This window comes from Myotis daubentonii, chromosome 21 (assembly GCF_963259705.1).
Source record: "Myotis daubentonii chromosome 21, mMyoDau2.1, whole genome shotgun sequence".
NCBI classification, from domain to species: domain Eukaryota; kingdom Metazoa; phylum Chordata; class Mammalia; order Chiroptera; family Vespertilionidae; genus Myotis; species Myotis daubentonii.
The window spans coordinates 1226780-1242304 of NC_081860.1; the positions used below are offsets into that span (position 1 = coordinate 1226780).

At 60.5% G+C, this 15525-nt stretch overlaps 1 protein-coding gene across 3 annotated transcripts in view; it reads left to right on the forward strand.

The window, feature by feature from the left end:
* ARNT2 (aryl hydrocarbon receptor nuclear translocator 2) overlaps window positions 1–15525 on the forward strand; it is a 173021-nt gene that overhangs the window by 54859 nt on the left and 102637 nt on the right. For all 3 annotated transcript variants that reach the window (XR_009450297.1, XM_059677969.1, XM_059677968.1), the window contains exons 9-12: window positions 6552–6628; window positions 10294–10428; window positions 11544–11618; window positions 14151–14302. Coding sequence is in view for 2 of the 3 variants with exons in the window: in XM_059677969.1 (XP_059533952.1) it covers window positions 6552–6628; window positions 10294–10428; window positions 11544–11618; window positions 14151–14302 (439 nt within the window). In the remaining variant the exon portion in view is untranslated. The remainder of the gene's footprint in view (window positions 1–6551; window positions 6629–10293; window positions 10429–11543; window positions 11619–14150; window positions 14303–15525) is intronic.

Sequence of the window (15525 nt, forward strand, 5' to 3'; positions counted from 1 at the left end):
ACCCGGGGCACGTGCCCTTGACCGGGAATCGAACCTGGGACTTCGCAGTGCACGGGACGATGCTCAAACCGACTGAGCCACGCCGGCCGGGGCAGCCTCACCCCATGTTATAGGGCTCCCGACATCGGTTTCATTTGGAGCGTGTTGGGGGGCGTGTGAGTAAAAGAAGAATCCCTAAAGGAAGAAGAAAAAAAAAGGAGCAGAAGAAGAGTTCCCCAGGCCAGTGGTCGGCAAACCCATTCGTCAACGGAGCCCAATACCAGCAGGACGACGATGGAAATTTCTTCTGAGAGCCAAGTTTTTTAAACTGAAACTACATAGGCAGGTCCATTGTTATTCACTTAATTAGGGTCCTCCTAAGGCTTAGGAAGAGCCACGCTCGGGCCAGAGAGCCGCCTGTGGCTCGCGAGCCGTGGTTTGCCGGCCACGGCCCCAGGCCATTCCTGCCCGTGTCTGACCCTTAATGGGCTCAGCCTGAAGGAACATGTGGGGTGCGGTCGGCCCCCCGGAGACCGACGGTCTGGAGATGGGAGCGGCCTCCGCCAGCACCTTGCACGGCACCGGCTGACCCTCCGCCTGGAGCTGGTTTCCATGATGAGGCCTCTTTCCCAGCAGCTGGCACCCGCTCCGTGTGGTTTATCCCCTAAACATCCGGGGAAAATCTCTGTTTCGTTGGCCGTGGGGCTGCCGGGGACGGCCAGCGTCGGGCCGGGGAGGGGCGCTGGCCCAGGAGCGTGTGACACCCCCCCCCCGCCACCCGCCCCCCCCAGGAAGCCCCGGCCGCCGGCTCAGCCCCTCCATGAGCTGACCCCAAGGGCCTTGTCGAACATGGTGTGTTTGTTTTTCCTTCGTTCGGAAATTGCCGAAGGCTGCTTGTCCGGAAGGAGCCGCCAGCTCACACGGCGGTGCCTGGAGCCCGCTGGCTCCAGCCCCCACTCTACCGCCCCCCCCCCCAACCCCGGCCCTGGCCGGTGGAGCGTGTGCACAGCCGGCCTCGTCTCTGCTCGCGGCCCACAGGATGGCCGAGGGCAGTGGTTCTCAACCTGTGGGTCGCGACCCCTTTGGCGGTCGAACGACCCTTGCACAGGGGTCGCCTAAGACGATCCTGCTTATCAGATATTTACATGATGATTCATAACAGTAGCAACATGACAGTGACGAAGGAGCCACGGAAATAATGTTATGGTTGGGTCACAACATGAGGAGCTGTATTAAAGGGCCAGAGGTTGAGAACCACTGGCATAGGGAGACCCCGAAGCCACGGCCTTAGCTCCTATGGTGGAGGGTGGTGGGTGGAGGGTGTTCTGACCCCCTGTTCTCAGGCAGGGCGATGCCATGCTAACCCCCCACCCCCTTTTTAATATATATTTTTATTGGTTTCAGAGAGAGGGAGAGGGAGAGAGAAACATCAGTGATGAGCCCTGGCTGGTGTGGCTCAGTGGATAGAGCGTCAGCCTGCGGACTGAAGGGTCCCAGGTTCGGTTCCGGTCAGGGCACAGGCCCGGGTTGCGGGCTCCATCCCCAGTGTGGGGCGTGCAGGAGGCAGCCGATCCATGATTCTCTCTCATGACGGGTGTTTCTCTCTCTCTCTCTCTCCCTCTCCCTTCCTCTCTGACATCAATAAAAATATATTTAAAAATAAAAGAAACATCAGTGATGGGGGAGAATCATGGATCGGCCGCCTCCTGCACGCCCCCCACTGGGGATGGAGCCCGCCACCCGGGCCTGTGCCCTGACCGGGAATCGAACCCTGACCTCCCGGTTGATAGGCCGACGCTCAGCCACTGAGCCACGCCGGCCCAGGCTCACGTTTCCTTCCGTAAACACTTGTGAGCACCTGCCGGGGCCCAGGTACTTCCCAGGCTGAAGGGATTTGAGAGCGAGTCTGGCCTGGTGCCCGCCCGCAGGGAGCTCACCACCCACTGGAGGAGACGGGGAGGCGTGCAGGTCATTGCTGAGCCCTGGGTCAGGGGCAGAGCGCAGGCACGCACTCAGGGGAGCACGCAGGCAGGAGCCTCTGTGAGCTGGGAGGGTCCCGGTGGGCGTCTCCCTCCCACACTCTGGCCGACACCGTCCCTGAGAACCTAACAGAGTAACATCGGAGCTGACGCATAAACGTACACAAGAGGCAGGAATTTGCAGGTTGAAAAAATGCTTCCTCGCCCGGCCGGCATGGCTCCATGGCTGAGCATCAACCTAGGAACCAGGAGGTCAGGGTTCAATTCCCGGTCGGGGCACAGGCCCGGGTGGCGGGCTCCATCCCAGCGTGGGGCGTGCAGGAGGCAGCCGATCACCAATTCTCTCTCATCGTAGATGTTTCTATCCCTCTCTCTGAAATAGAAACAAAAAACAAAACATCCTATATAATAAAAGGCTAATATGCAAATCGACCCAAACAGCGAAACGACGGGTCGCTATGACGTGCACTGACCACCAGGGGGCAGACCCTCAACACTGGGCTCACGGCTGGCGAGCCCATCGGCGGTGGCGGGAGCCTCTCCCGCCTCCATGGCAGCGCTAAGGATGTCTGACTGCCAGCTTAGGGGAGCGGGCCTAAGCCATCAGGCGGACATCCCCCGAGGGCTCCCGGACTGCGAGAGGGCAGAGGCTGGGCTGAGGGACCCCCCTCCCCCATGCACGAATTTTGTGCACTGGGCCTCCAGTATTGATATAAAAAGGAGGTGAACGGGTGCTTCACCTTGTGGTCCCTCCAACATTTGAGGAGCCCATCCGGCCGCTCTTGTGTGGCAGCAGGAGGGCCCTTGGGTGAGGGGTTCCCCGTCAGCGCCATGGAGAGAGTGAGTAAAAAGAAGAATCCCTAAAAGAAGAAAAAAAAAAAAAGAAGAGCGCCCAAGACACCCCCAGAGGCCCGTGCTGGGGGGGTGGGGGGAGCCAAGACCAGCTTCCCTTTCCTTTTCTCCCTCCGCGACTCTCGCGGGTCGTGTGGAGTTTTTCCTGGGGGTTCAGAGGTTCCCTCAGGGAGGTCTAGGCTGGGTCTGTGTTCACGCTTTTTTTTTTTTTTTATTGATCTCAGAGAGGAAGGGAGAAGGAGAGAGATGGAAACATCCGTGATGAGAGAGAATCATGGATCGGCTGCCTCCTGCACGCCCCCCGCTGGGGATGGAGCCCGCAACCCGGGCACCTGCCCTTGACCGGAATCGAACCCGGGACCCCTCAGTCTGCAGGCCGGCGCTCTACCCACTGAGCCACACCAGCCAGGACCTGTTTGTGTGTATCTTACCCGGTGCTGGGCCGGGCCCCCGTGGGCAGGCTCAGGCCTCTCTGTGCGGGGGGTGGCGGGGCGGGGGGTGGATTTGTCCCCAGTCGGCTCCGCTCGCCCCAGGGAGCCCGCTCTCGGTTTCTCGGATCTGTTGTTCCTGCCACGGACAGTTTGGCTCCAATTTCCTCGTTCTTTTCTTACAAATCCCTGGAGGGTTGCTCAATCGCAACCTGCTCTGCACGGTTCCTGTTTAATTTTTTTTTTAGCAATGACACTATTTTTAAAGTTGATTTCAGAGAGGAAGGGAGAGAGAGAAAGAGGTAGACACATCAATTTGTGACCGGGAGCCGAACCGTGACCTCCTGGTTCGTAGGTGATGCTCAGCCACTGAGCCACACCCGCTGGGAGGAAATGACACTTCTTTCTTTTTTAAATGATTTTATCTTTTTATATATTTTTTTATTGATGTCAGAGAGGAAGGGAGAGGGATAGAGAGAGAGAAGCATCCATGATGAGAGAGAATCACGGACCGGCTGCCTCCTGCACGCCCCCCACTGGGGATCGAGCCTGCAACCCGGGCCTGTGCCCTTGGCCGGAATTGAACCCGGGACCCTTCAGTCCATAGGCCGACGCTCTATCCACTGAGCCACACCGGCCAGGGCAAGATGTTGATGTTTGCTTTTTAAAGGAGAATGCTGGCGCCCAGCCGGTGTGGCTCAGTAGTTGAGTGTCTGGTCGCCCTATGAACCAGGAGGTCACGGTTCGATTCCCAGGGGGGACTCGATCCCCAGCGGGGGGCGTGCAGGAGGCAGCCGATCCACGATTCTCTCTCATCATGGATGTTTCTCTCTCTCTCCCTTTCCCTTTCTCTCTGATTCAAATTGTTCCGTAAAATGATGGTGGGATGCAGTAGGGTCTTGCTTGGTCTTTGAAAGGATTTATTTTTAATCTATTTTTATTGGTTTCAGAGAGGAAGGGAGAGGGAGAGACAGAGAGAGAAACATCCATGATGAGAGAGAATCACGGATCGGCTGCCTCCTGCACGCCCCCCGCTGGGGATCGAGCCCGCAACCCGGGCCTGTGCCCTGACCGGGACTCGAACCCTGACCTCCTGGTTCACAGGTCGACGCTCACCACTGAGCCACAGTTCCCTCCTCTCTCTTATTGTTTAAACTGCGCTTCCCAAACGCATTTGGCCAAAGAAACTTTTTTTTTCCCCTAAAATGATTGCGATCCCCAGAGGGGACGCTGGGCGGGTGCTGGGGACCAGTGGCCTGGATTCCTCGTAGCGGAGGTGGAGTTTTTCCCACTTGGCGGAATCAGGGAGAAACGTGTCTTCATTCTCATGTGAGGACGTGAGTCCCGGGTTAGACCCCCCCGGGCGACCCCGTGTGAGGCTCGGAGAAGCCCTTCTTTCTTCTTCTTCTTTTATTTTTTTGATCCTCACCGAGGATAGTTTTCCATTGATTTTTTAAAAAAATGTATATTTTATTTGTTTCTTACAGAGAGGAAGGGAGAGGGAGAGAGAGTTAGAAACATCGATGAGAGAGAAACATCCATCAGCTGCCTCCTGCACACCCCCCGACTGGGGATGTGCCTACAACCCAGGTCCATGCCCTTGACCGGAATCGAACCCGGGACCCTTCAGTCCGCAGGCCGACACGCTATCCGCTGAGCCACACTGGTTCATTGATTTTTAGGGAGAGACAGAGAGAAACATCGATGTGAGAGAGACACACCTATTGGTTGCCTCCTGCACGCGCCCTGACCGGCGCTGGGGAACCTGCGACCCAGGTCCGTGCTCTTGACTTGAATCGAACCCGGGACCCTTCAGTCTGCAGGCCGAGGCTCTATCCACTGAGCCACACTGGCCAGGGCCTGAGAAGCGTTTCTGGCTGGTGCCGAATTCCCTCCCGAATAGCAGTTTCTAGTTCCACTTGGTGTGTGTGTGTGTGTGTCTTAGGTTTATTCCGGCCACAAGCACTGAGCTTGGGAGACCCACCGGGGAATCGTCGAAATCTCGCTCCAATGGCCAGAAGGCTCGTGTTCCTATTAAAAACCACTCAGATAAGCCCCGTCCCTGCCAGGAAGCGGCCCCTCCCGGCCCGGCCCTCCTCCGGGCCCTGGCGTCCGGCCCTGGCCGCGCGCCCCTCCCCGGCCCTAACACTAACCAGATGGCACCCTGACAGTCCCTCCCCCGCCCGCCGTGAGCTCCCCGGGGGGTGGGGGGCGCTGGATCCCTGCCACGGCCAAGGCCCTGGTCCCCAGCAGAAAGTCGGTCGGGCGCTTAGTAGGTGCTCAGAAACCCGGTCACATGTGGCCGATCTCCCGGCCGCACTCTGACCTGGCCTTTCGGCCGGTTTTGCAAATGCGTAAAGGAATCGTTCACATTTCATCTTCCTTAACCTCCTCTGCGTCGTCGCCCACACGTGCAGGCGACAGGCACCGCGAAGTTATCGAAAGACGTTGGGCAGCCCGGCCGGCGTGGCTCAGGGGCTGAGCGTCAACCTAGGAACCAGGAGGTCAGGGTTCGATTCCCGGTCAGGGCACAGGCCCGGGTTGTGGGCTCGGTCCCCAGTGGGGGGCGTGCAGGAGGCAGCCGATCCGTGATTCTCTCTCATCATGGATGTCCATCCCCCTCCTCCTCCCAACTCTGAAATCAATAAAAATATATTTTAAAAAAATAAAGAGCCCTGACCGGTGTGGCTTAGCGGATAGAGCGTCGGCCTGCGGACTGAAGGGTCCCGGGTTCGATTCCAGCCAAGGGCACCTGCCAGGAGTTGTGGGCTTGGTGCCCAGTGTGGGGTGTGCAGGAGGCGGCCAATCGATGATTCTCTCTCATCATGGATGTTTCTATCTCTCTCTCCCTCTCCCTCTCGGAAATCAATAAAAATATATTTTAGCCCTAACCGGTGTGGCTCAGTGGATAGAGCGTCGTCCTGCGGACTGAAGGGTCCAGGGTTCGATTCCGGTCAAGGGCATGTACCCTGGTTTCGGGCACAACCCCAGTGGCGGGCGTGCAGGAGGCAGCTGATCGATGCTTCTCTCTCATCGATGTTTCTAACTCTCTCTCCCTCTCCCTTCCGCTCTGTAAAAAAATCAATAAAAAATATGTTTTTTAAAAAATCAAGAAAATACATAAAAAGTAAATACAGACTCCAGGCGGAGAGCGGGGCAGGTGGGGGGCTGGTTGCCCGGCTCACACACCGGCCCCGAGAGGCCAGCCCCGGACCCGCCTTCCGATGGCCGGAGCGAAATCACGGGGCGCCTTCGCCCCCTCTCCGTCCGCCCGGGGCGCACGTGTGCCTGACGCCCGCCTCTCTCGTTCCAGGAATGACCATCCCCGAGGAGGACGCCGAGGTGGGACAGGGCAGCAAGTACTGCCTGGTGGCCATCGGCCGGCTGCAGGTGAGAGGCGCCCCTCGCTCGGCCCGTCTCGCCCCCTCGAGGGCCGGGCATGGCGCGGGGGGGGGGGGGTGTGGGGGCGCCCGCGGGTCTGGGGGCCGCGCCCGGGCTCCCGTGGGCTCAGGACGGGTCCGGGGCCCGGGGCTCGCTCTGGGAGAAGGGGAGGCTGGGCTGGGAGCAGAGGGAGCTGGGAGCGGGGGCCTGCGGACACGCGTCACACCCAGGGCCGGGTCACTCCGTCCCCCACACACGTGCGTGCTCGCTGCCCCGTCAGGTCCTGCTCACGTCCTCCCTGCGTGTCATCGTGGGCGCTCCCTCTGGGTCTAGGGCAGCGGTTCTCAACCTTCCTGATGCCGCGGCCCTTTCATACAGCTCCTCATGCTGTGGGGACCCCCAACCATCACATGATTTCTGTTGCTACGTCATCGCTGTCATGTTGCTACTGTGATGAACCGTCATGTAAATACCTGATGTGCAGGATGCATTTTCATGGGTTACACATGGAACATAATTAAAGCATCGTGATTCACCACAAAGACAATCTGTAATTATAGATGTGCTTTCCGACGGTCTTAGGCGACCCCTGTGAAAGGGTCGTTGGACCCCCAAAGGGGTCGCACCCCACAGGTTGAGAACCGCAGGTCTAGACCCATGGATGTCCCCCCTCAGTGGCTGGGCTGGCGTCTGACCGCTGCCATCTTCTCTGTTGTGTGTTGTTGATCCTCCCACGGGGATGTTTCTCCATTGATTCTTAGAGAGAGTGGGAGGGAGGGGGAGAGGCAGAGAGAAACATCGGTGTGAGAGAGACCCATCGATGGGTTGCCTCCTGCACGCGCCCCCGACCAGGGCCCGGGCCGGGGAGGAGCCTGCAGCCGAGGCACCCCGTGCCCTTGACCGGAATCGAACCCGGGACCCTTCGGTCCGCAGGCCGGCGCTCTATCCACTGAGCCACACCAGCCAGGGCTGAGTCTTACCACCTTTGATGGTGGCGTTTGTTCAGCCACGTCCGTCTGCCCGCCTGCACGGTTCTTGGCTCAGAGCCGAGTCTTCCTGCCCCTGGTCATGGTCAGTGTCCCCGCCCCTGCCCCAAGGCCGCTCGCCGACGGGGTCCCGGCTGGTCATGAGTTCGTTCAGATTGTCAGACGCTTCCCACTGGACCCCTTTTAACCCGTCGCACGCCATACGCGCCTGTAGACACAAGCCTTGGGCTTCCCCACACACCACGTGTGTCTATAAAAAAATGTGGCTCAGTGGATAGAGGCGTCCCGGGACTGAAGGGTCCCGGGTTCGAATCCCGGTCAAGGGCTCATGCCCGGGTTGTGGGCTTGATCCCCAGTAGGGGGTGTGCAGGAGGCAGCCGATCTGTGATTCTCATCATTGATGTTTCTCTCCCTTCCTCTCTGAAATCAATAAAGATAGATTTTTAAAAAAAATGTTTTCCCGAAGTGGCAGCCCTGACCAACTTTAAAACCACTCTTCGTGAGGATTTTCCACTGAAAATATTCAAGAATGCCCCAATTGAGAGAGAGAGAAACATCAATGATGAGAGAGAATCATGGACCGGCTGCCTCCTGCACGCCCCCCACTGGGGATGGAGCCCGCAACCCGGGCCTGTGCCCTGACCGGGAATCGAACCCTGACCTCCTGGTTCATGGGTCAACCACTGAGCCCCACCGGCCGGGCCCAGTTTGATATTGATACCATCGCTAGAGGCCCGATGCATGAAAATTCATGCAAGAGCAGGCCTTCCTTCCCCCGGCTGCCGGCACCGGCTTCCCTCCGGCACCCGGGGCCCAGGCTTCCCTCCGGCCGCCGGCAGACACCCAGGACCCCGGGTGGCTTCGCCTGGGCCCCGGCTTTGTCAGGAAGGACGTCCGGAATGACATCCAGAAGACAGCCGGTCTAATTAGCATATTTCCCTTTTATCAGTGTAGATTCTTGGGCCACACAAGAGTGTCAGCGTAACGATCAGCCAGCTCTGTTTGCTCAGACATTTCATTAACTCACCCCTGATGCCTTGGCAGGGCCATAGCGTGTGATTTAGGGGACTTTATACGGCCCTCGGGCAGACGTTCCCCACCCCTGGCCTCAGGCGTGATCCGGGCTTTGGAATATCTTAGACCCGTGGTCGGCAAACCGTGGCTCGCGAGCCACAGGCGGCTCTCTGGCCCCTTGAGTGTGGCTCTTCCTAAGCCTTAGGAGGACCCTAATTAAGTTAATAACAATGTACCTGCCTATGTAGTTTAAGTTTAAAAAATTTGCCTCTCAAAAGAAATTTCAATCCTTGTGCTGTTGATATTTGGCTCCGTTGATGAATGAGTTTGCCGCCCACTGGCTTAGAGCGAGCGGGTCCCACTCAGGCTGACACGGGCCAGATGAACACGGTTTGCGTGGACGTGGTCGCAAAAAGACAAGAGCTTCCGTTTTCATAGAAACGTAGGCTTGTTTCGATGGAGCCGTGCTGAATGCAAAGGGCTGAGATAAACGAGTCACCGTGAACATAAAGGAATAGAACGTTTTAATAAAAATTAATACTTTTCCTTGAACATGAACTCAGCAGACACTAAATGCACAAATGGATCAGCGACACGCAGATAAACCTATTTCTCTCGTTCTCCGGAAGCGAGGTATTTCCTGTTGCCACACCAAGCAGGTCAGTCCCAGACCGAGGACATGGCCACCGGCTGCCAGAACATTCGCTGCCGGTGTCAGTGGGGAGAGACAGCGCGCCTGCGCGAGAGGCGCGTGAGGGACGCGAATGCAACACGATGACCGTCACCAGCCGTTAGCGAACGTTGTAGTTGTAGCTCATTATTAATAACTAGAGGCCCGGTGCACGGATTCGTGCACGAGTGGGGTCCCTCAGCCTGGCTGGTGATCAGGGCCTATGGGGCCAGCCGGCCAGGGGGAGGGACCGTAGGAGGTTGGCTATGGGAGCGCGCTGACCACCAGGGGGCAGCTCCTGTGTTGAGCATCTGCCCCTTGGTGGTCAGTGCACATCATAGTGACCGGTCGCCTGGTGGTTGGGTTGTTCGGTGGCTTAGGCTTTTATATATACACTAGGGGCCCGGTGCACGGAATTTGTGCACAGGAGGGGTGTTCCTCAGCCCGGCCTGCACCCTCTCCAACCTGGGACATCCCTCGCAATCCGGGACCACTGGCTCCTAACCGCTCACCTGCCTGCCTGCCTGATCACCCCTAACCATTCTCCCTGCTGGCCTGCTTGCCCCCAACTGCCCCCTTGCCAGCCTGATCACCCCCAACTGCCCTCCCCTGCCGGCCTGATCGCCCCCAACTGCCCCCCCCGGCCTGATCACCCCTAACCGCCTCTGCCTCGGCCTCGCCACCATGGCTTTGTCCAGAAGGACGTCCGGAAGGTCTCCTGGTCTAATTAGCATATTAATTTCCCTTTTATTAGCATAGATAATGGACAACAGGATATTACAAAAATTAAGCGATGCAATTTTTATTAAAACGTTCCTCACATACCCTTACATTGGCTGGGCCGCAAACACATCCGTTGCAGGGCGCGGGCCACGAGTCTGACACGCTGGTGTTACACTCGCTGGGCTGAGCGCTGTGGACGGCTCTGCGGACCGGCCCCCGTCCCCACGGCTCCTCCCGGCTCCGGCTCCAGCCTCCTCACCGCGGCCCCCGCCCCCCGGCAGGTGACCAGCTCCCCTGTGTGCATGGACATGAGCGGGATGGCGGTGCCCACGGAGTTCCTGTCGCGCCACAACGCCGACGGGGTCATCACCTTCGTGGATCCCCGCTGCATCAGCGTCATTGGCTACCAGCCCCAGGTGGGTCCCCCCAGCCCCAGGTGGGTCCCCCCAGCCCCAGGTGGGTCCTCCCAGCCCCAGGTGGGTCCCCCCCAGCCCCAGGTGGGTCCCCCCAGCTCCAGGTGGGTCCCCCCAGCCCCAGGTGGTTCCCTCCAGCCCCAGGTGGGTCCCCCCAGCTCCAGGTGGGTCCCCCCAGCTCCAGGTGGGTCCCCCCCAGCCCCAGGTGGGTCCCCCCTACAACGTCCTTGTCTCCTTTGCTCGGGACACAACTCAGTCACGTGGTGTGGGGCCCATGGCACAGAAGCCCGTGTCCCTCAGTGGAAGTTGGAGCCCTGGCTGGTGTGGCTCAGTGGATAGCGCGTCGGCCTGTGGACCGAAGGGTCCCGGGTTCGATGCCGGTCAAGGGCACGGACCTCGGTGGCAGGCTCCTCCCCAGCTGGGGTCCTGGTCGGGGCGCGTGCAGGAGGCAGCCCATAGGTGTCTCTCCCATCGATGTTTCTCTCTGTCTCTCCCTCTCCCTTCCAATCACTCTAAGAATCAATGGGGAAATATCCTCTGGGAAGGATGAGCAGCAAATAAAAACTGAATAAATAAAATAAGGGGGTTATTCTAAATCTTAAAATAAAATAAAAATAAAAATGCATTCCGACCCCGCGACCCGGGGACGTAGCGAAGTGACAGGTCGGGGTGGGTGAGGCCACGGGGCCGGGGTTGGGGTCCAGCAGCCGGCTTCGTGGTGGCGCCAGGGTAGGCGATGCTCACCCGTTCCCCCCTCATCCTGGCGTGAGCTAGAGACGGGGTGGGGGGGGGGTGGAAGTGAGCGCTGCTCTCTCGCAGCGATAATGTTTGTTGTTTTTTTTAAATATATTTTATTGATTTTTTACAGAGAGGAAGGGAGAGGGATAGAGAGTTAGAAACATCGATGAGAGAGAAACATCCATCAGCTGCCTCCTGCACACCCCCCACTGGGGATGTGCCCACAACTCAGGTACATGCCCTTGACCGGAATCGAACCCGGGACCCTTCAGTCCGCAGGCCGAGGCTCTATCCACGGAGCCACACCGGCCGGGCCCCTCACAGGGACACGCAAACGCCGGGAGAGGGGCCCGGGGCTGCTAACACGTCTCCCCACTCAGGACCTGCTGGGGAAGGACATCCTGGAATTCTGCCACTCGGAGGACCAGAGCCACCTGCGGGAGAGCTTCCAGCAGGTACCGCCGGAGCGTTGCCGGGGCGACGGGGAGGAGGCAGGAGGGGGGAAGGGTGCACGCGGATGTGACCTGCAGGGAGCTCACGGCGCCCTTCTAGGTGGGACAGACCCGTGAGGAGGACGTGACCGCGTCAGGGACAACGGCAGAGGATGGGGTCACGGCGGGGGGGGGGGGGTCGGGTCCTGGTGGGTGAGCGTGGGAGGAATGGCGGGATTTTCCGCACGAGGGGCACCCCCAGACGTGACAAGGGTGAGGGCCGTGGGGAGAATAATACGTGTGTGCGGGTCGCCGGCTTCTGGGGAGGCCTTCGGGGGTGGGTGGGCGGGGGGGATGAAATGGGGCTGGTGTGGCTCAGTGGTTAGCATCGACCTAGGAACCAGGAGGTCAGGGTTCCATTCCCTGTCGGGGCACAGGCCCGGGTTGCAGGCTCGATCCCCAGTGTGGGGCGTGCAGGAGGCGGCCGATCCGTGATTCTCTCTCATCATGGATGTCTCTCTCTCTCTCCCTCTCCCTTCCTGTCTGGAATCAATAAAAATATATTTTAAAAATAAGACTAGATTCCCCCCGGGTCACGTCAGTGAGGATTCCTGGAGTTCAGGCAGAGCCGTGTTCTCTGGAGAAACGGTGCTGGCAGCCGGGTGTGCCGAGGAGAAATGGGGGCGTGGGTCAGGGGGAGGAGGCGTGTTGGGGGCTGTTCTGACCCCCCAGAGGGAGGTGGGGAGGTGGGCGGTTGGCAGGGGCGGTGGCATCTGGGGAGGTGGCAGCTGCTGGGTGAGGGGTGCCTTGGGGAGAGATTGAGGGTCTCCCCCTGCCCCCCATGACTGCATCGTGACCGTCGTCATTATTAGCCGCTATTTTTATTTTTTTTAATTCTCACCTGAGGATATACTTTTTAAAATACATTTTTATTGACTTCAGAGAGAGGAACATCGATGATGAGAGAGAATCATGGATCGGCTGCCTCCTGCACGCCCCGCACTGGGGACCGAGCCTGCAACCTGGGCATGTGCCCTGTCGGGGAATCGAACCCGGGGCCCTTCAGTCCGCAGACCGACGCTCTGTGCACTGAGCCACACTGGCCAGGGCGTGAGGATATTTTTCCATTGATTTCTAGAGAGAGTGGAAGGGAGAGGGAGAGGGAGAGACAGAGAGAAGCATCGATGTGAGAGAGACACATCGATGGGTTGCTTCCTGCATGCGCCCCGACCAGGGCCTGGGCCGGGGAGGAGCCTGTAACCGAGGTTCGTGCCCTTGTTGGGAATCGAACCCGGGACCCTTCAGTCCGCAGGCCGACGCTCTACCCACTGATCATACCAGCCAGGGCTTAGCTGCTGTTTGCTGAGCGCCTACTGTGTGCTGCCCGAGGGGAAACCCTTTTGCGGAAACGTCCCTGAACCTTGGGGGCACCCGCTCCCTCCTGAGCCCCGGGCCCCCGTGGGGAGAGAGACGGCAGATCCCTGAAGCCCCCACGTCCCGCTCGGGCCCCAGGAAGGGAAGGGCCCGGGCGGTCCGACCCGAGTGGCTCTGTAAAGGGAAGGAAGGAATTTAACCTCGGGTCCCGCTGGCGTCCGGCTGCGGGAACTCCTGTGCTGTGAGCCGCCTCCCCATCGTCAGGCTCGGGGAGGCGAAGGCCACGCAGAGACCCCGCGAGCCACACTCCGGGGTCACAGGGTCAGCGGGGAGGGGGGTGTCGGGGGAGCCGAGCAGCCGCGGGACACCCCGGAGTGCCTGCCCCGGGTCCGTGTTCTCTGGGCTCCGGCGGCGACAGATGTTGACAAAGGGAAGTGGCTTATTTTTGCAAAAGCGCGGAGGGCGCTGGGTGAGCCCTTGAACTTTGCCCTTAAACACAAGCACGACGGGCCCCGGTCACGTGCGTGAGGAATGTTGAGTTTGGTGGTGACAGCGTGCCTGCCCCGGCCCGGGAACCCCAGTCCACGGGTTTTGTTTTATTTTTAATTGTTATTGATGTCAGAGAGGAAGGGAGAGGGACAGAGAGAGAGAGAAGCATCCGTGATGAGAGAGAATCACGGATCGGCTGCCTCCTGCACGCCCCCGACTGGGGATGGAGCCCACAACCCGGGCCTGTGCCCCGACCGGGAATCGAACCCTGACCTCCTGGTTCACAGGTTGGTGCTCAGTCCCTGAGCCACGCCGGCCGGGCCTTAGTCTTTGGCTGTGATGCCCGGCCCTGAGCCCCCCTGGCCTCGCCCCGTCCTGTCCTGCCGCCCTCCCCTGACTCCACCCCCGCCCGCTGGCCCCGCCCCCGCTGACTCCGCCCCGCCCCCGCTGGCTCCGCCCCCGCCCCCGCCGACTCCGCCCCTGGCCCGCCGCCCCGCCCCCGGTGACTCCGCCCTTCCTCCGCTGACTCCGCCCCCGGCCCGCCGCCCCGCCCCCGCCGACTCCGCCCCTGGCCCGCCGCCCCGCCCTCTGCTGACTCCGCCCTTCCTCCGCTGACTCCGCCCCGCCCTCTGCTGACTCCGCCCCCGGCCCGCCGCCCCGCCCCCGCTGACTCCGCCCCCGCCCCTCCCGCAGGTGGTGAAGCTGAAGGGCCAGGTGCTGTCCGTCATGTACCGTTTCCGCACCAAGAACCGCGAGTGGCTGCTGCTTCGCACCAGCAGCTTCACCTTCCAGAACCCGTACTCGGACGAGATCGAGTACCTCATCTGCACCAACACCAACGTCAAGTGCGTGCCGCTCCCTCCCCGCGGCCCCCTCCCCTGCAGGCGCCGAGCTGGGACCCGGACGCGGGCCCCTCCCTCACTGGCAGGTCCACAGACCCCAGGCCCAGGGAGGACCCTCCCCCCCCCCCCCCCACCCCGGCACAGTGGGCCCTGGTTGCCCCCCGGGCCCCGTCTGCCTCCCATCGCCTGAGGGTGATGCCTGGGCTCTGGGTCCCACTGAGCCGCAGGACAGCGAGAGCTCTAGGGCCTGGGGGCGGGCACATCGGGGACACGTGGTCTCCCCGGTGCCCAGTCATCGACATGGTGCCCCCCAGGGTCTCTGCAGCTCCCCCTTATCCATCCGCTGCCTCCGGCATGGCCCCCAACTGGGGATGGAGCCCGCAACCCGGGCGTGTGCCCTTGACCAGAATTGAACCCGGGACCCTTCAGTCTGCAGGCCGATGCTCTACCCATTGAGCCACACCAGCCAGGGCCAACTCCACCCCCTATTGGGGTGGGGGGGTGATCAGGGGCAGAGCCGGCCGGAGGGAGGGGCTGCAGGCCGATTGGGGTGCTGGGGGCCCATTGGGGGTGGGGGCGAGCTGGGAGGAGGGGCTGCAGGTTGGCCAGCGGGCCCTGCCCCCTATTGGGGTGGGGGGGTGATCAGGGGCGGGGCCAGCTGGGGGAGGGACCGTGGGAGATTGGCTGGCCATCCACACCCCCAGATCCGCCGGGCTCGCTGGCCACAGTGGGCGTCATAGAGACGGGTTGTTCTGGTCCTTATGGCGTTCCAGTTGCTGGCTTTTATATATATAGATTTTTATTGATTTCAGACAGAGAAGAAGGGAGAGGGAGGGAGGGAGAGAAACATCAATGATGAGAGAGGATCATGGATCGGCTGCCTCCTGCACGCCCCCCACTGGGGATGGAGCCCTTAACCCGGGCCTGTGCCCTGACCGGGAATCGAACTCTGACCTCCTGGTTCACAGGTCGACCATCAACCTTTGCCCTGCTTTCTTCTTCTTTTTTTTTTTTTTTTTTTTTTTTGCTCTGCTTTCTTCTCACTCTGGCCGGGTCCTGGGGTCTCCCAGGCCCCGTGGACCCCTCTCTGTCCCCCCTTTCCGCCCTCAGGTGGCTCCCTGCAGGGGGAGGCCGCTCCCTGCAGCCCTCGGTGCTCAGGCCCTGTGGAGCCAGGAGCGGCCTGGGGGCCCCGGAGGCGGGAGACATGCCCACCCACCTGCCGGGCA